Here is a 20492-nt window from a genome sequence, read left to right on the forward strand (position 1 = left end):
ACCATTAGTACACTCACCACTACATACCTGCCAAACCCTTATCAGTGCCCTACCTTACTACAGACCAATGAAGACCTTATTGCTCACCTCGTACCCTTATACATGTCAACGTTCATCCTACAAAGTCTCATCACAAGGGAGAAACACATAGACACCACTAGTCCACTCACCACCACTACACTCACCATTAGTACACTCACCACTACATACCTACCAAACCCTTATCAGTGCCCTACCTTACTATAGACCAATTAAGACCTTATTGATCACCTCGTACCCTTATAAATGTCAACGTTCATCCTACAAAGTCTCATCACAAGGGAGAAACACAAATAGACACCACGAGTCCACTCACCACCACTACACTCACCATTAGTACACTCACCACTACATACCTGCCAAACCCTTATCAGTGCCCTACCTTACTACAGACCAATTAAGACCTTATTGATCACCTCGTACCCTTATAAATCTCAACGTTCATCCTACAAAGTCTCATCACAAGGGAGAAACACAAATAGACACCACGAGTCCACTCACCACCACTACACTCACCATTAGTACACTCACCACTACATACCTGTCAACCCCTTATCAGTGCCCTACCTTACTACAGACCAATTAAGACCTTACTGGTCACCTCGTACCCTTATAAATGTCAACGTTCATCCTACAAAGTCTCATCACAAGGGAGAAACACAAATAGACACCACGAGTCCACTCACCACCACTACACTCACCATTAGTACACTCACCACTACATACTTGCCAAACCCTTATCAGTGCCCTACCTTACTACAGACCAATTAAGACCTTATTGCTCACCTTGTACCCTTATAAATGTCAACGTTCATCCTACAAAGTCTCATCACAAGGGAGAAACACAAATAGACACCACGAGTCCACTCACCACCACTACACTCACCATTAGTACACTCACCACTACATACCTGCCAAACCCTTATCAGTGCCCTACCTTACTACAGACCAATTAAGACCTTATTGATCACCTCGTACCCTTATAAATCTAAACGTTCATCCTACAAAGTCTCATCACAAGGGAGAAACACAAATAGACACCACGAGTCCACTCACCACCACTACACTCACCATTACATACTTGCCAAACCCTTATCAGTGCCCTACCTTACTACAGACCAATTAAGACCTTACTGGTAACCTCGTACCCTTATACGTGTCAACGTTCATCCTACAAAGTCTCATCACAAGGGAGAAACACAAATAGACACCACGAGTCCACTCACCACCACTACACTCACCATTACTACACTCACCACTACATACCTGCCAAACCCTTATCAGTGCCCTACCTTACTACAGACCAATTAAGACCTTATTGATCACCTTGTACCCTTATAAATGTCAACGTTCATCCTACAAAGTCTCATCACAAGGGAGAAACACAAATAGACACCACGAGTCCACTCACCACCACTACACTCACCATTGCTACACTCACCACTACATACCTGCCAAACCCTTATCAGTGCCCTACCTTATTACCAAACAATTCAGACCTTATTGATCACCTTGTACCCTTATAAATGTCAACGTTCATCCTACAAAGTCTCATCACAAGGGAGAAACACAAATAGACACCACGAGTCCACTCACCACCACTACACTCACCATTAGTACACTCACCACTACATACCTGCCAAACCCTTATCAGTGCCCTACCTTACTACAGACCAATTAAGACCTTATTGATCACCTCGTACCCTTATACATGTCAACGTTCATCCTACAAAGTCTCATCACAAGGGAGAAACACAAACACATAGACACCACTAGTCCACTCACCACCACTACACTCACCATTACTACACTCACCACTACATACCTGCCATCCCCTTTATGAGTGCCCTACCTTATTACCAAACAATTCAGACCTTATTGATCACCCTGTGCCCTTATAAATCTCAACGTTCATCCTACAAAGTCTCATCACAAGGGAGAAACACAAACACACAGACACCACTAGTCCACTCACCACCACTACACAGTCACCATTAGTACACTCACCACTACATACTTGCCAAACCCTTATCAGTGCCCTACCTTACTACAGACCAATTAATACCTTATTGATCACCTCGTACCCTTATAAATGTCAACGTTCATCCTACAAAGTCTCATCACAAGGGAGAAACACAAACACATAGACACTACTAGTCCACTCACCACCACTACACTCACCATTACTACACTCACCACTACATACCTGCCATCCCCTTTATGAGTGCCCTACCTTATTACCAAACAATTCAGACCTTATTGATCACCCTGTGCCCTTATAAATCTCAACGTTCATCCTACAAAGTCTCATCACAAGGGAGAAACACATAGACACCACTAGTCCACTCACCACCACTACACTCACCATTAGTACACTCACCACTACATACCTGCCAAACCCTTATCAGTGCCCTACCTTACTACAGACCAATTAATACCTTACTGATCACCTCGTACCCTTATAAATGTCAACGTTCATCCTACAAAGTCTCATCACAAGGGAAAAACACAAACACATAGACACCACTAGTCCACTCACCACCACTACACTCACCATTAGTACACTCACCACTACATACCTGCCAATTATCAGTGCCCTACCTTACTACAGACCAATTAAGACCTTATTGATCACCTCGTACCCTTATAAATGTCAACGTTCATTCTACAAAGTCTCATCACAAGGGAGAAACACAAACACATAGACACCACTAGTCCACTCACCACCACTACACTCACCATTACTACACTCACCACTACATACCTGCCATCCCCTTTATGAGTGCCCTACCTTATTACCAAACAATTCAGACCTTATTGATCACCCCGTGCCCTTATAAATCTCAACGTTCATCCTACAAAGTCCCATCACAAGGCTGTATGCCGAATGGACCTGAAAACTCAATTTCCCTGTACAAAAGTACGGGGTAAACCGTGATGGGTTTACAGCTATGGCAGCAGAGCCGGGTCAATCAAACTCTGCCAACTGCGTGTAAATATGTGGCAACTACTGTACTGTAGAGGCGATAGCGTGGATTTCGGATTAACAGGAGCAGAAACATGTTTGTTCGGTTTAAGCACGGTGTGACTTGTAATAAACATATCCAAGAATAACAATGTAGGACTGTTTCATATTTCTAACTTGGGCTTCAAGGGAATTCCTCGAGTTGTTAATGTATGTCAAAAATCGCAGGTGCCCAGATAATCCGCAAATCGGATGAACCGCACGCAGATATTACTTTAGACTTGAGGAGTAATCTGATGAGTTATAAAGCTCTTTTTTCAAACTGATGTTGCCCATGAGCGGGAATACAACTGGGATGGAATGCGACTGAGAATGACTTAGCAGGCGTTCACTGTGTGTATCACCATCAACATCAGAGGTGGCATATGTGCCCGCGTGTGACTGTGTTACCGCTCGGGTGTAACATTACGCGTGTGAATTAATACATGCAAGTGTAGTGCATACGACTGTATGTGATTTAGTGTTTTGTATGCCTAACAGTATGCATGTGAATGACTGTGTGCGTGTGATAGAATCAGAATCTTTATTTATCCTGGAGAAATCCGATGAGTAGTGCAGCTCTTTTTCACAGATATCAAGTCGGTGCTGCCCGGAACGTTTCAACGACAAACGATACAAAAACATTCTAGGTGCTTCGATTAAGTCTTTTTTCTTCTTCTTCTTTCCTACGGATAACAGCAAATTATAACATGTGATTTTAAATGTTATCCCATACCCGTCAACCTGTATAGGTTTACCCGTATTCTTGTACGGGGAAATTTGAGTTTCAGGTCCATACGGCGTACAGCCGTTTCAATACCGGCAAAAATAAATAAAACTGTTTTTGTCTATTTGTGTTTCTCGCTTGTGATGGGATTTTGTAAGATGAACGTTGAGATTTATAAGGACACGGGGGTGACCAATAAGGTCTAAATTAGTCTGTAATAAGGTATGCACCTGTAATGAGAGAGCGCCATCTATTGGGCATCAGGGGGTAACTGTACGGGCACTATCGGGTAATTGGTATCCAATCCTAAGCAGGGATAACATCTGGGTCAAAGGTGACGGGCGGAGTCGGAGAAGATGTTCGGGAACCATCGGGAAGATTCCACGAGGGGGCGTGGCTAGAGGAATAAAAGCAGAGGCAGGGGAGGAGTCGTGGTCGGTGTGGGAAGCCTCGGTCCGGACTGCGTCGCTGCTCATCTGCTCCTCACCATCGACCACGTGGCGGATCCCCCAGCGGAGCTCGCCTCTTCTCCCCGGCACGTCGCCAGCCAGCGGCGGGATCGGAGAGAAAGTGGCGGACCTCGACGGTGGGACGGAGAGGACGCCTCGTCCACGGCATTTGACAAAAGGGAAATAACCCGGAGAGGGAAGGAGCGGAGCTGTGCAGTGGTTCAGTTAATAAAGAAGCACCATTCAAGAGTCGTCGTGGAAGTCCTTTAGAAAGGGTTGACAGGTATGTTATCCACTCAATTTTTGTTCATAAGCAGAATGGATATCGCCCCATTCCTCTTTTAAAGGAGTGAAGACAGGAGAAGGTGATTACAATGTGGTCGTTGGTTTTGAGATTCGTGGCTGCACTGGCAGGCCGCCGCAATCTTCGATGCACCATTTGTGCATCAGGTGGCCGCGTCGGCCATACCCGCTACCAATTCCGGTCGATGGTCGACCATTGACCACGTGGCAGGATGAAACTGGGCAGGTTCGACGGTAGGGGTCCTGTACGAGAGATCATTTTTGACTTTGATTAAGTGAGAACAAGTGAGAGACAGGTTGCACATTGGAGACCTGATGATGAAGGCAAGGCAGTGATGAGAAGGAAACTGGCACTGTGTGGACACCATTATGTAGGATGGACAACAACAGGAACATTAAAAATGTGGTGTTCGGAAAAAAAGGAAGGAACCAGAAAGAGAGGAAGACCTCGCAGAGAATGGCTTAACGATGACATACAGTGAGGGAAAAAAGTATTTGATCCCCTGCTGATTTTGTACGTTTGCCCACTGACAAAGAAATGATCAGTCTATAATTTTAATGGTAGGTTTATTTGAACAGTGAGAGACAGAATAATAACAACAATAAAAATCCAGAGAAACGCTTGTCAAAAATGTTATAAATTTATTTGCATTTTAATGAGGGAAATAAGTATTTGACCCCTCTGCAAAACATGACTTAGTACTTGGTGGCAAAACCCTTGTTGGCAATCACAGAGGTCAGACGTTTCTTGTTGTTGGCCACCAGGTTTGCACACATCTCAGGAGGGATGTTGTCCCACCCCTCTTTGCAGATCTTCTCCAAGTCATTAAGCTTTCGAGGCTGACGTTTGGCAACTCGAACCTTCAGCTCCCTCCACAGATTTTCTATGGGATTAAGGTCTGGAGACAAGCTAGGCCACTCCAGGTCCTGCATGTGCTTCTTCTTGAGCCACTCCTTTGTTGCCTTGGCCGTGTATTTTGGGTCATTGTCATGGTGGAATACCCATCCACGACCCATTTTCAATGCCCTGGCTGAGGGAAGGAGGTTCTCACCCAATATTTGACGGAATATGGTCCCGTCCATCGTCCTTTGATGCGGTGAAGTTGTCCTGTCCCCTTAGCAGAAAAACACCCCCAAAGCATAATGTTTCCACCTCCATGTTTGACGGTGGGGATGGTGTTCTTGGGGTCATAGGCAGCATTCCTCCAAACACGGCGAGTTGAGTTGATGCCAAAGAGCTCCATTTTGGTCTCATCTGACCACAACACTTTCACCCAGTTGTCCTCTGAATCATTCAGATGTTCATTGGCAAACTTCAGACGGGCATGTATATGTGTGTGTAGCCATTTCTGTGACCAGTCACAAGCTAATCACTCAGCCATTTCAATGCTAAATTATATGCTAATTCCTTTGTCAAGGCGCTTTGTTTCTTCTCACACAGCTTAAAGGTCGTGATCTGAGCATGGCTTTTTTCACTCCAGCGCTGTCCTCCAGTCTCGTCCCTTCACCTGATGAAGGCCGCTTGTGTTGTGGCCGAAACGTCGTGATTTTTGTTATTTTATTTTTTACCTACGTGACTTTACCCAATAGAACCAAAGAGTATGTGTTACCAATTGTTTTCTTGGTGACTATGGTCTCAGCTGCCTTGAGATCATTAACAAGATCCTCCCGTGTAGTTCTGGGCTGATTCCTCACCGTTCTCATGATCATTGCAACTCCACGAGGTGAGATCTTGCATGGAGCCCCAGGCCAAGGGAGATTGACAGTTCTTTTGGTTTCTTCCATTTGCGAATAATCACACCAACTGTTGTCACCTTCTCACCAAGCTGCTTGGCAATGGTCTTGTAGCCCATTTCAGCCTTGTGTAGGTCTACAATCTTGTCCCTGACATCCTTGGAGAGCTCTTTGGTCTTGGCCATGGTGGAGAGTTTGGAATCTGATTGATTGCTTCTGTGGACAGGTGTCTTTTATACAGGTAACAAGCTGAGATTAGGAGCACTCCCTTTAAGAGTGTGCTCCTAATCTCAGCGGGTAAAGTGAAATACAAATGTGTTGCAGGTCTAAGGCGTTCTTCGCGCAGCATTGGTTGATTATTTCAGTCGTTTACTGCCGTACGCACCCTGAAAGTTGCGTGGTGTGTCTGCAGCAAGCTCGTCTATGTGTACCTGTGGACACGCGCGCGCGTGGGGGGGGTAGTATAGTGGTTAGCGTGCTGTCTGTGTGTTTGTGTCTGTTTGGGGGGGGGGGTGGAGCGGTAGTGTTTCATTCCTGCTCACGGCCAACACCGGTGACGATTATTTGAATCGGTCCTGGGCCTACCCTAGGTCGACTCAGCCTCAAACAAGTAACTGGTGCGGTGTGTGAACATATCGCCACTGGGGAGGCAAAGGCGGCAGGGGGGGGGGGGTGTGAATCCAAGTCCCGGGCGAAGCCGGGTAGTCAAGCTAGTCAATTATAATTAGTTTCAGAAATGTGCACGGCTTGAGCATGTTGGCACAAGACAGAGGAAAGTGGAAACGCATGACGAAACGTGCAGTGGACACCTGCTCATGGATCGTGGTGGTGATGATGGTGCTCGAAATTCAACGGCGTCCGGATCCCCAACGAAATTCGATGTCTGTGTGCGAGTCCACGTTGTGTGTCTGACTTTTTCGCCCGGGCAACGCCGGGTTACTTACCGCTAGTATGTTATAAAGAGTCGCGCTCATTGCACACAACGTTGTTCTTGCCACAAATGAACCGCGATACCTCGCCGATCTCGTCAAGGAGCGTAAACCATCACAACGTTTTACAGATACCAAGGCTCTACGACGCATTCGACCACTGCTGAGTCATGACTCTAGCCCAAACACGGTGGCTCGCTTGCAAACTTTAATCATCTGTCGAACGGCAGAATCTCTCAGTCCAGGGGAAGACTGGAAATTGATGCCAGTCATAGAGCTGCCCTGGCGGTAATATGCTCACTATATAAACCAGCAGAACGCTTGGGTCGTTCGTGATAAGGGGGCGTTCGTCGACAGTTTCTGGCATAGATCATCACGGGCTGGGGACTTAGGTGCCCAAGGACCTGTTGCGCTGCAGGGATGCCACTCTCCTAGCTCGTGCCTGGAGAGCCTGTCCAGAAGCGACCAATGTGCATGCATTACCGCTGGATGCGTGATCGCTGTAATATGCATGTCTTTGCTCTGTGTGTGTGTAGTGAGGGTGCATGGTACCTCCACGCACACGGACTATGCGTGCAGTGACTGCGTGTGCTTAACGTGCTCTTCTTGTGCACGGTTTTTTTTGTGTGCGGTGCGCGTCTGGAGGCCCCGGCCGACGCGAGGAGTCCGTGGTGGCCATCAGGAAGTCCATCGTGGCCGAGTACCCTGGCAGAGAACTGCAGCGCCGTGGCTACCTCCTGAAGCAGGTGCTGAGCCGCGAGCGCGGACGCATCCACCAGGTTGGATACGGCACGGGATAGTGAGAGGGTGGGGAGTACTAGTAGGTTTTTTTAATTCGATTTTATTTTTCCAGGTAAGGCCCACCGAGCTATATACTGTGGCTCTTTTTCAGAAGTGACCTGGCCACAAATGATAGCTCAACGAAGTGGCTCATTACGTGGAAATTTAAAGCAGCCAAATACTCTAAATGCACGTTGATTCTAAATGTGGAGAGAAACCGGAGGAGCTGGGGGTAAATCCACGCGACCACGGGAAGAACATGCAAACTCCAAATATACAGCAGCAGGCGTCAGGGTCTGGATCGAACTCACGGCCTCCTGTATACCAGGCGAGGTAGTTTACTTCTCGCCACCGTGCAACCCCAGTAATGGAGTGAGTGGCAGCCAAAGAATGGAAGGCATCGAAGAGGACATCCACTGAGGAGATGGTGCAATACAATAAGTTCGAGTATAGGTTCTGGGGAAAGTGGTGTTTGTGAGCACCCACAAAGGCTGTCACGGCATAGGCCAGCAAATCATGCCCAGTCGCCTCTGTTACAGTGTTGCCACGGTCTACAGACACCACTTCCCAATGACGTTTCCCATAGCCAGGAATCAGAGCCAGGTCGTCCCCTGATCATAGCAGTGTGCGAACCACTGCGCGAGTGGACACAAACACCAGCACACACATGCACACACATAAGCAAAAGATTCAAGTCACAAAAGGTTATTAAACTGGTTTTATTTCAACTATTCCAATTACAACTCTACCTGTATAGATACAATACTTTAAAGATTACGTCTTAACATGGTACGGTCATACGTTTCATACTGGCTACTAAGAACTTTAAATATAATTACAATGTACATTTCAGCATTTTTTTCCAGTAGGTGAATATGTGTTACACGATACCGCGAATGTAGTCTGGTCAAGTCTCAGTTTATACACGGACTAAAGCAGGAGAACCTTCGCAAAATGTGATGCAAATAAGTAGCTTTTACTAAAATCAATAATAAAAATACCCATTGTATCTGATCCCATGTTATTATGCTCAGCAGCTACACTCTTGCTACAATTCATATTGAGTTACAGCTGCATTTGTTGAGGGCATGATGACGGAGTCCACATGGTTATCCTTGTTTACATGCAACCGGATTGCATACAACTAGGCCTTGGCTTAATGCTATTGGATTCCATACAGGCTCCCCTTGGTAACATGCCATCAGATTCCAAAGGGCTGGGATTCCCCAACATGCAACTTAATTTAATAAGTTTAATTGTTTTTTGTTACATAGGTTACAACACATGACCCTATGAACCAGTGTTAATGCGACATGGCATGGGCATTGCCAACGTCGTAATGTCAATGCATGTTTCTGGGCCGCGGTTATAACATAGATTTAAAAGGAGGTTGAAGATGGACATGGAGATGTCTGCTTGCTCGTGCATTTCGCCAGCACTGAATTCTTGCTTCGTGTGGGAGGAGAATGGAGTGCCCAAAGAAAATGTATGCACATACTGGGGTAACACTCCAATTGTCACGTACATGAGCCAGAAACCTACTTGCTTCATTGCCCCTGACAAGCACCTAATGTCCTGCAGGCAGGCACCAAGCACACATTATTGCTCCATCGCTGCACGATTCACCAACGCCTAAGCCACTGCATTACAGGTATTTGCAAATGAATTCAGCCACATCGATCCACAGTACTTACAGGCCCCATTTGAAATGTTCCTGTGCAGAGGTAACCGTACATACTATCGTATGCACAATTCCCACCTAAATGTTGCTTTCACAATGACAATCCAGATGAATACATAATGCATATGGTACCAAGCAACACCTCTGTATAGCACAATAGCAACTATTGCCTACACTGGGCAATATCTTGTGATACAACCAATCCCCATGTATTGGAATACTGGAATCACCCGGCAATGTTAAACAACAGTATTGATAATGGTATGATAGCAAAAACAATTCCAGAATCGCAATGCTTGTCTATATTTGTGTGGTGGGTATTACATAGGCATGTAACAATTCACATCTCCACCCTGCGCCTGATTCAATTGTTACAAATTTAGGCGATTTCATTCAATAATTTATGTTTTGTATTGTTTTCATATTATTCGCATTGGTTTTTTTAAACGCTTTTTCTTTCTTGTTTGTATAGTTTTGTTCACTACACTGGCAGAAATGTAATATCATATTACTTTATAGTTAGAATATTGTCAGAACAAATTGTAAGTGTACAAATCGATATATAGATTGTGAGTGTAAGAATCGATTTTTATTCGAACCGAATCATTACATGCCAGCATTTGCATACGACACTTGCAGGTATCTCCCAGGAATATCCGTCCACTGGCAAGTTCATTTTAAATTCCATGCTACGTCTTTTATCGGAACAAGCCATGGGGGTGTCAGAGCCAAGACGCCCATGTGAATTTCCTTGACAAGGACTCAAAATTGTGGTGTACGAGAAACGAGTCGAGTGTGCTCGTAACAAGCACACTCGTAACGAGCACACGGCAGTGGTCAGTTTTAAAAAGTGTTTAAAAATAAATAACGTTGAGCATCGGGGTACACGTTTATATTTCAGTTAACATCCTTAACGGCCTGCGAGCGTCTCAGCACTGCGCACGCACGCTACACGCTATATACACAGTAGAAGTATACCTTCACTTCATAGTCACTAACGAGGGCTCCAACACCTCGGCTTCGAGGTGGACAAGGTCCAGAGGACCTCGTTGCTCACTTTCGACATTAAACCCAAACCGGATGTCTTAAGAGGGCAGTGGCGTTTACACGCTGAGGTGTACAAATTGAGACAATTTATTCAGCAACCTAACGAAACGAGCACGTTGAGACAGGACCAGAGCTAAGCCCCACGGCTTAACAGCTCATGTAGGGGCATTCAGCAGACTGCGGCAGGCAGTCACACGCACACGGTCATCGTTAAAAGTTTACATTAACAAGCTCGTCCGATACCTACCGACACACACACACACACACAAAACATTTACTAAACATTTATTTATACTAATGTTAAACCGGGATTTGGGCTTGTGACCGCACAATAATATTCGACAGGGGTCATAATATATTTCGATTTAAAGCTTTCGCGACTGCAAGGATTCATCTTCTTTGGTTCTTTCGGTAAAGTCACCACGTAGAATGAGAATAAAATAATAAATTGATAAAATAAAATAACGCAATAAAATTCTCACGACGTTTCGGCCACACCACAAGCGGCCTTCATCAGGTGAAGGGACTAGACTGTCTGGCGGACAGCGCTGTTCTCATTCTACGTGACTTTACCGAAAGAACCAAAGAAGGTTATAATATAGTTTTGAAAATGGATATCGGTTTCCCACCATGGTGTTACTTGCATCACTGTTATTTCTTTTTACACCTTCCAGTTGGCTCCATAAGCATGGGAGATTGGGTTGCAAAACTCACCTGGGCATGACCTTGGAAAGCAAACGGGAGGTAATTTCAGTGGTGTCGTTTAACTTTCTGCCTGCGTCTTGAAAGCGTTCTGGTTTGTGACCACAGCCAGGTAGTTCCACCTGTCCCTACTGGGACTATCAAAGTGGTTCCCGGACCCCAGCACTGTCTCGATATTTGCACGCACGCCGGATGATCCACGAAACAGTGTCAGCAAATCAAGGAATTAAAGCAAGACTATAAAACGGTGAAACGTGGACGACAACACCGCTTTACAGTTCGAAGTTTACGAGTTCAAATCTCAGTCTGGGGTTAACTCGGTTTCATTCTTACCGCCTCACTGGGATTGCTAAAATGTGTACCACTTTGGGCGAAGTCAAGTCGTATCGACTTTATCCCTGCCATAGGAATTTGCACTACAGTATACACCACTGACTCGGTGCCATAAACGGAGATTAGCGGGTGCCAATTAAGGACACCTTGACACTTTTCATCGCTTTTACAAACAATACATTGATTTTCTAAATTAATAGAATTTAAAACTTAAATAAAGAACAGCACTGTGCACATTTGGCATAAGCTGCTAATCTTTTCCAAGTTTTCATTATTGCCGATTATCAAGATTGTCTCGTGAATTCTGAGGGAAAGCATCACTGAACAGCGCTAAGTTTGGTTGCTCTTGAGCCAGGTTTGCACCAATCAGAGTATTTTTTTCCAGCCTAGTAAATATCCTTGTGGAATATCCCTTTTTCAAAAATTAAAATATCCTGTGTTACCTATTTGAATAAATGAACGAGAACGAGCATCTGAAAAGCAAGACCTCTGATGTGGTAACACTGTTCGGCGTTGCAATTTATATACGTAAACATTACCTGATAACATCTAAAATTAGGTCAGGTTGCTCTTATGGAATAGCTGACATTAAACATTTTGGCCAAATAACTTAAATGCGCTGCATTTTTCAATAGCGGCATTTTCGAAATAAAAATGTGATTAAGACATCCAATTCAAAAACACTTAGCTGGTCTCCCTACCATAGACTAAGAAAGCAGAGCGGAGGTACGCAAGACTCGGCATGGGTTTTCCTTTATCCTTTATAAAGAGTGGTTCACCACATGCCGAATGCCTGCTATTTTTTTCAGTATAGGTAGTCACAACATAAAATAATAATGTCCAAGTTTGCACAACAGAAGCCCACAGATGCGACTTGGCAAGTAGTTTTGTTATCGTCTGGGGTACTTTCCTGGAACACAATAAGAATCTTCACTAACAAATGTAGCTTAGGAAAGATGTTAATGTGTCTCATGGCCCTGACACACAAGTGGGGGGATGGGGATCAGTGGTGTGACATGGAGTGTCCGACGATGCATCGCCAGTAATTTATTGACATGACTCCCTTTGATTGAACAAAAACACTCGCAAATGGTAAGGCGCCAACTGGAGTCCAATCGAAATTTGTAATCAAAATGTTCTGACATGGATAGACTCTACAATCTGATATTTGTATTCTCCGTTTATAAATGAATCCATCATGGCAAAGTTAAATGATGCAACAACTTCTGGAATAATATAACTTTCAAAAGCAATTATATTCATGTTGCTCCATTTCACACAGGACTGGAGCACCGTGAAAATAATGTTGATTTGGATGAGAAGTGTGTCAAGATTAAAATAAGTTCTAAATATATCTACATGGCATATGACACAATGCTGACACCGATTTTGGGATCAAACATATTTGAAATTTCTGTCAAGGGCCAATGCCAGTCCAACAAAAAGAATCGGGCTGCAAATTAAGTGGAAAGGCTCTGCTAATACTTCATAATGAAAGTCAAAATGAAAGCTACCTTCATCGATCTTTAGCAAGTCAACCGATACACGCAACGATGCAAATAATACATGGTAAGTTAAATTTAATGTTTTTTGTTCCACAACTGCTAACAATTTTCAGTTTTCATAACGCATGTCGGATGCAATTTCTCATCCTGTTCCCCTGCCTAGACTGACTGGGTTGTTTAGGTTGGGGTTATCGAGATGAGAGAGGTGGGGTCCAGGCCTAACATAGCGTTGGTAATTGGTTACAGAAGTGCACTCATTGGCTAATATAGTTTTAATAGTGTGCACAGGTTTGTTGCAAAACATAAGCAACAAAGTTTAACAAAAAAAAGTTGCGTAACATCTCGAGCCCAAAACAAAACTGTATGTGCTAAAGTCGCTCAGTTCAACTTCAAGATGCACACACGACATGCACGGGTGGTGTAAACATTCGTGTGCAAGCATCACTAACTGTGGTACTATTCGGGCATTGAAATGTGTCACCGACAGGTTCGCAATGTTGTCGTTTGAATCAACCCCTACGTTCCAAATCTAAATTTGTCCCCATTCCTTCTATAAAGTTGTCACTGCGGGACTGAAATTGCGGGCAGAAACTCTTTGCGACCAATTCGAAAGATAAAATCTGCCACGAACAGCCTTGGCTTTCACATAGAGTAATTATTTGTAACACCACGTCATTAAAGGTATTGCTCAAATAAGTTAAACCAAAACAAGGGAGTGGGGCAAGTATCACCGCCAGTCGTTCTCCAATCACTTCTAAGTTAAGTGTCTTCCATGAGTGCAGCCCTGAATACAGCAACACTTTACTACAACACTGAACAACAGCAGCATCAGCAGCCAGGTGGAACGAGCACCAAATCTCCAGTGCATATTTCCATACCTGTGACTATATTGGCAGACAACGAAGTCTGCAGCGACCCTCGTACAGAAACAAGCCAATTCTCATAGCTGACGTGGAAAACTACAGCACCTCTCTATATGTATACCTGCAATGTCTTTAAACTCCTCTGCAGAACAGCAATTGTTGTTTAAATTAGGTGTTGTTTTCCAACATGGGAAAACAGGGCTTTTTATACTCGGAAATTTTATCCAGTGAAGGTACACTGCGTCACATGATTCATTGGGAGGGTCCTGCGGTGGAATGTTAGTCCAATTTCCTCAATGAGTACATAAAATTGCATGCTAGAGAAAACCACGGTCCTTGGAGAGGGCTATTATTGACGTCTGGTTGGCCAGGGTTAGGGGCAGTGAGTGGGATAGTACTCATGGCTGGTTGGCTCAGAGTCAGGAATATCGTTTGGATGTTTAGTGTGTTATGCCACGCAACTGTCTCGCTCCTCCCCATTGCAAGTCTTATCAGTGTTTTACCAATGTTTATAGCGTCACCACGCTTGACCACGCTCATTCCAGAGAAGGGGCATCATTGGTGACATCGATGTGTGATACAAACACACAGGTTCGTACGTTCACATTTTTGTGGACAAGGAGGAAGTTATCTTTCGTCCCAAAGCAAAAGCATAGTTGAGGAATTTGCTGTTCCTGATAAGGATCGAAGCAATATTTTCCGAATACGATGTTACAATAGGGGTTAAATTCAGTGTTTAGGAAAAATTAAAGTGGAGACAGAATCTGAATTAAAGACAGAGTAAAGTTAGGTTTAGGATTAAATTGCAACGGGATAAGGTGAGGGTAATATTTGGCTAGAGTTAGTGTTAGGCTGGGTTTAGAGCTAAAGTTATGAATAGGGTTAGTGTTAAGTTCCCCATTAGTGTTAAGGTACAGTACATGGAACTGGAGGAGGTGGTATTAGTAGTGATGGTGGCGGTGCTGTTGGGGTTGTAGTGACAATACCATCCTGACCTCCTTTTAGCCAAAACATGACTAACTTCACATGCAAAGTGTGTATGAGTTTGCGCTACACTCCACCATGTGGGGAAGGTTACTTTAGACACAATCTATTGACTTATTTACAAAGCACGAGGCTCTCGCTAGCGCCTTGCTCATTCTTGACTGTCAATGCACGCACTCGTACACACAAAATAAATAAATAAAAACCTTACAGATGAACAAATGGACCTTTGCTTGATCAGATAGAAATTACCAAAAGTTGAAAGTATAAAAGTTAATAAAAATATCAAGTGAAAAAGACAATGTAACTTTTTTGTGCGTGCATGCCAAAGTGTGCATGCAGTGTATTGTGTTTCTCTCCCACAATGCATTGTGGCTTAACGGTTGTTTCATTGGAGCGTCATTATTATTATCCACGAAATGCACTCAAACGCATCACAAAGCGCAGGGAGGTCTGGTTCGGCTCAGGACTCGCTGCCCACACTGCCACCCAAACCATTTTCAAGTTACAACGTCCTCCGACCTGCGAGCGTAACGCAGTTTACACGTAAACGTCACCGAATAATCCGCCGCAATTAACTCACAAAAAATACTGCAATCTTAAACATCAGAAATGAGGCCAGATAGAGAAAAAAAGTACACTTTTTTTTTTACATTTGACAAACATGATCAGCCAAAATTCGGATTAATTATTTTTCATTTCATCCATGATTTGTTGAATCCGCCTCTGCGGATCACCAGCTAAGTGAATGGCCGGACCAGCCTGGGAAATACCACTCCATCCCCACGTTTAGTGATGGAAATCCTCAGCCTCAGTGGGCAGCTGCTTCATGCCCATCCCGTGGGGAAACTACTTCCAAGGGCACCAGTATGAGGTCACCCACTCTACCTCTAAACTGCTCATGTTTGAGCAGAAACAATGGTAACAAACATGTGATCCCATTGTGCTACCGAAAGAGCTTTCACGCATTTCTGAAAGGGGATGAAAATGTGGGCATATGTACCCATGCGTGAAGCAAATACTGTACATCAACTATATATGCACACACACATATATTGTAAATATATATGTATAATGTACATATATACACATTTCTACACATGTACAATGTGTATATACAGTATAAATAATGCATATACAGCACAAACATGCATACATATACAGTAAATACACATACATACATAAAAACACACAAACTATACGCTGTAAGTATGCATACACTATCACATCTCTTTGCCCGAGCCAGCTATTCATTTGGCAATAGCGAGCCACACGCAAGCGACAGATTTTCCGTCACGAGATGGTGCCAGTCAACAAAGGGACATTCCCCTCAGTTAAGACGTTATGAGGATCAAGCACACCACACTGGACTCCGCAACAAATAGAAACCACTTATAACACATTTATAATCCATAGCAATGGTCGGCATGGCACTTACGTCGTCTTTTCACTTCCACGCCGAATTTCATGGCTGATGTATGTCGTCCCAGGCGCTAACGTTACTAGGTGTGAAAACGACACGTGCAATCTTGATAATTGCATCAGATGCCGAATAGAATGACGTGTTTTCGCCAGTGTTACAGATGCCTGCCGAGTTTGACAGGTGTTTAGGTTGCAGGGTATCCTGGGAAATACCCGCAATACTTTGCAAGCTGCATGAAAGAGCAGCCAGATGTAATCACGGTTAGTAAGAGGGAGCGCATCCACGAGTGCCCCTGGCAAATTTAATTTCAGTTTTCCCATGGCCCACAGAATTGACAAGTAAAATGGATGCCTAACCTTGACATTTACAATGAGACCACACTCAAGTGAATCATTCTTGGGTAAATCACACATGCACCTGCTAATCAGCATCAAAACACCCACGCATGCACTAATAATACAATTAACAGCATAACATCCTCATACTTTCCAGTGGGTAAATTATCAATCGCACTCATCCCACACACACCACCCCCCCTCCTTCTGGCCTACATAGTCTGTCGGGGCAAATAATGTTCGCAAGCACCTCTCAAGGCTGGCACAGCACACGGATGAGCAGTATGACCTGCATCACGTATGCCCAGCCACTATTGTCTCCCCAGTGCTGACGATGAATAGCACAAAAGGTGGTACCTCAATAGAAGAGAGGCTAGTGCCAGGATAAGAAAATTTGCCCACTCTTTCAATTGTCACACCTGGAGACTGAACCGACAGCATCTGGATTGCAAGTCTTGTGTATGAACCATCACGCCATGGCAGCATCCCAGGCAATCAATAATCCAGTAATTGATGTGTCTCATGTCATGATAGTTAATCCAGGTGGATGGGAATGTGACACATGTGGTGCTCGGTTTAACTATGATCCCCTAATTATGCAGTCACGTACTTCCACAAACATGCACCCATGCACGCGCGCACACACAGACATACAGACACGTGCACACACAACAAAACATCACGACTGGTGTGCAATTCACGTGAGGGTAAACAATTGGCAGGTCAGTGTTAATCATCGAAACAATGAAATTAACATCCGGCTACCTGCAAAATGTGTGACATGGCAATTCATTACAACTTATGAAGGTGAAGTGTTTAAAAAATAATAAAATCCACTCTCTGTAATCCAATGTCAACCAATATTAGATGCCTGCATTACAATTCATAGTAAAACCTAGCTAAGTGAAATGATAACAGGAACATAAAATGTGTTTGCCATTCCTTTCAAAATGATCATCTTTGAGTTATCAAGATTGCATGCTGCGTTTCACCAATTTCCTCGATTTACTTTTGTGGAAATCATAAACGTAGCAATGCAGTCCCCTCCCTGTTGGGTGCCAGTGTTTCTCTACAGGTGTATGTGTACGTACATACGTGTGTTTGTGTACAAATTCGAACACAAACGCAAAGTGTGTACACAAACACACAACAGTGCACCGTTTGTATATTTTGTAATGAAAGATGATGGGGTGGGTTTTTGAGCAACGTAATAATACAGAATTAGAAATTCATTACTCAAAAAGGCTAAGTTTGAAAGTACTATTTTATAGGATGCTTGGAATTGGATAATTCCTGCTCAAAAGTACTTTGTTATTTAGTGTGTGGGAGGAAACCGCAGTGCTTGGGGGAAAAAAAAAATAAAGCATTCATGAGAACAAACTCCACCGCACACATTATGCCTGTCATTGAAAACGTCCACCACAATGGGTCATAAACTTGCTGGCTATATACCACCTAACCGAACCACCAGAAATCTATGCAGCCGAATGTCTTAAACACATTATCATGATCATCATAAAATGATAACAGATCTGGCTTAAACCACCGATTCACAATTTTCATCCTTTCACATCCACCACCGCCGCCAATTCCTCTCACAGCAGCCAAACTGTGTCACACTCTAAAAAGCTTCCACTCCCGAGCCTCACCGGAGATTTTCCCCAATGAATTCCGTGTCACCTTGGGAGAGACATCAAGCGCGCAGGCACACATCACAGCGCCGCCATGTGTAGCTTCTGGTGACTGCGCAGCCGCGACTTGCGGCGAAACGAGCGGCCGCAAACCTCGCACTCGAATTCTGGCGGCGGCGGCGGCGGCGGCGGCGGGGGCGGCGGCGGGGGCGGCGGCAGCAGCGAAAGCGGCGACGAGGGCGGCTGCGGCGAAGACGGGCTGCTGGGCGCGTCGGCGTTGCTCAAGCACAGCTTGTCGAGGAAACCTGCGCCGCGGCCGCCCTTCCGCGGCGAGCCGTGCAGCGCCGCGTGCATCCGCTGGTGCTTCCGCAGGTTGTCGCGCCGCGAGTACGACTTGTCGCACACCTCGCATGGGTAGCGGGCCTCCTCCGCCGCAGCCTCGTGCTCCAGGCTGTGGCTCGCCAGGTACGCGGCGCGCGTGAAGCTCTTTCCGCAGTCTTCGCAGCGGAAGCCTGGGGCCTCGGCTCCCGAGTCGCCAGCGGGCGTCTCCTCTTCCTCCGTCGCAGCTGCCGCAGCCGCCGCTGCCGCGGCCTCGGCCGCGCGCTCGTGCTTTTTCTTGTGCGATAGAAGCGAGGAGAGATGCACGTAAGCACGGTCGCATTCTGTGCACTTGTGCGCCTTCTCAGCCTTGGGAGGCTTCTCAGGAGAAAGGTTGGGCCCGTCGTCCATGACCATCGAGCCGCGCCTCACAGGGGTCATCGCACGCCTGTCTGTCGGCACAAAGGATCCCGAGTACTTGCGGTAGCGCCGATCGGCCATGTCTGCAAGGGAGACATTAACAGGATTTAGTGGGATCAGTGAATTGTGGAAATCCGACTCTTCCTACCTCAAGGTAGGTGAAAAATAACCTTTGTTCGACCAGTTACGTGCTAATCAAGAGGGCTTGACAAAGTGTGGGAGTTAGTGGTTGGTGGTTTCACTATAAATGTTGCTATATGGAAATGCAGACGATACCAGACGCAGTCGCTTATAGTTCGACTCGTACAATGAAAAGGACGAAGAAAAAAAGTTCTACCTGTATGGGCAAACTATTTATTTTTGGGCCAGCGATACAGTAAAACCCCAGATAGCCAACTGAAAAGTCCGGCTTGCTGCGATTGTAATCAAAATACAGTGGAAATCTCTAAATTCATTCATTTTTTCTCTCTCACGAAATTCGATTATAAACATTGCATCATGGGGGGGGGTACTGTGCTCGCGAAATACAGCAGCGGATTGTGGCCAATGCTGAAGCTTTTTACTCTTTAAGTGCCGCTGCCTTTTGCACTCCGTTTGCCTTCGTTGTGGTGGGTCCTTTTTATTTCGATCATGGGATCTAAGCGTCAAATGAGTGGAGGAGGTGAGAGCAAGAGTAAAAGGCAGAAACAAATGAACGAGTTTAGCTATAAAAGTGGAATCGTTGGAAAGACTTACTCGTGCGTCTGGTGGAGACGGAGTCTTCTTAGGAGGCAACACGCATTTATTTAACAGTAACACAGAAGGTCCCTAACACGAAGGGGTAATGGCCCCTTCTAACGAACAACCTAAGGAGGCACAGCCTCCGGGCAAATGTGCCCTAGCCACTGGGACCAACCACTCTTAGCCCTTCGGCTAACGGGACCTAGGGGAGGCTTACCCGACCCAGCCATGGTCCTCGGGTCCCGACCACTGGCCCACTCAGACCCGGCCCTGAGAAGGACGTCAGGTCCGGGGATCCTCAGGGTCCTAGCCTTCTGACCACTGGCCTCACTGAGCTCCGGCCCTTAGAAGGACGGCGGAGCTTGGGGTCCAGGGTCCTAGTCTTCAGGCGAGCTCTTGGGTCTTCGGCTTGACGCTGACTGACTCGAGCCGCTCTGGGGTCCGGCTTTTATGGGGCTCCCAGGGTCACTCCGCCCCTGGCCACGCCCACTCTCTGGAACCTTCTAGAGGGACCTGGATTGTTGCGCAATCCCCCAGCCCCCACTGGGGGCCTGGGGTGTCCCCC

The 20492-nt window shown here is 45.4% G+C and overlaps 1 protein-coding gene across 1 annotated transcript in view; it reads right to left on the reverse strand.

The window, feature by feature from the left end:
• Positions 1-8668: 8668 nt before the first annotated feature.
• The window catches only part of LOC116939035 (uncharacterized), a 37349-nt gene continuing 25525 nt past the window's right edge, over positions 8669-20492 (reverse strand). Inside the window, exon 6 of the mRNA XM_032946910.2 lies at positions 8669-19290. Within this exon, the coding sequence (XP_032802801.2) occupies positions 18551-19290 (740 nt within the window). The 3' untranslated portion in view covers positions 8669-18550. The remainder of the gene's footprint in view (positions 19291-20492) is intronic.

Source organism: Petromyzon marinus, chromosome 5 (genome assembly GCF_048934315.1).
Source record: "Petromyzon marinus isolate PM22_M1 ecotype Great Lakes invasive population chromosome 5, UKy_Petmar_22M1.pri1.0, whole genome shotgun sequence".
In the NCBI taxonomy this organism is placed as follows: Eukaryota; Metazoa; Chordata; class Hyperoartia; order Petromyzontiformes; family Petromyzontidae; genus Petromyzon; species Petromyzon marinus.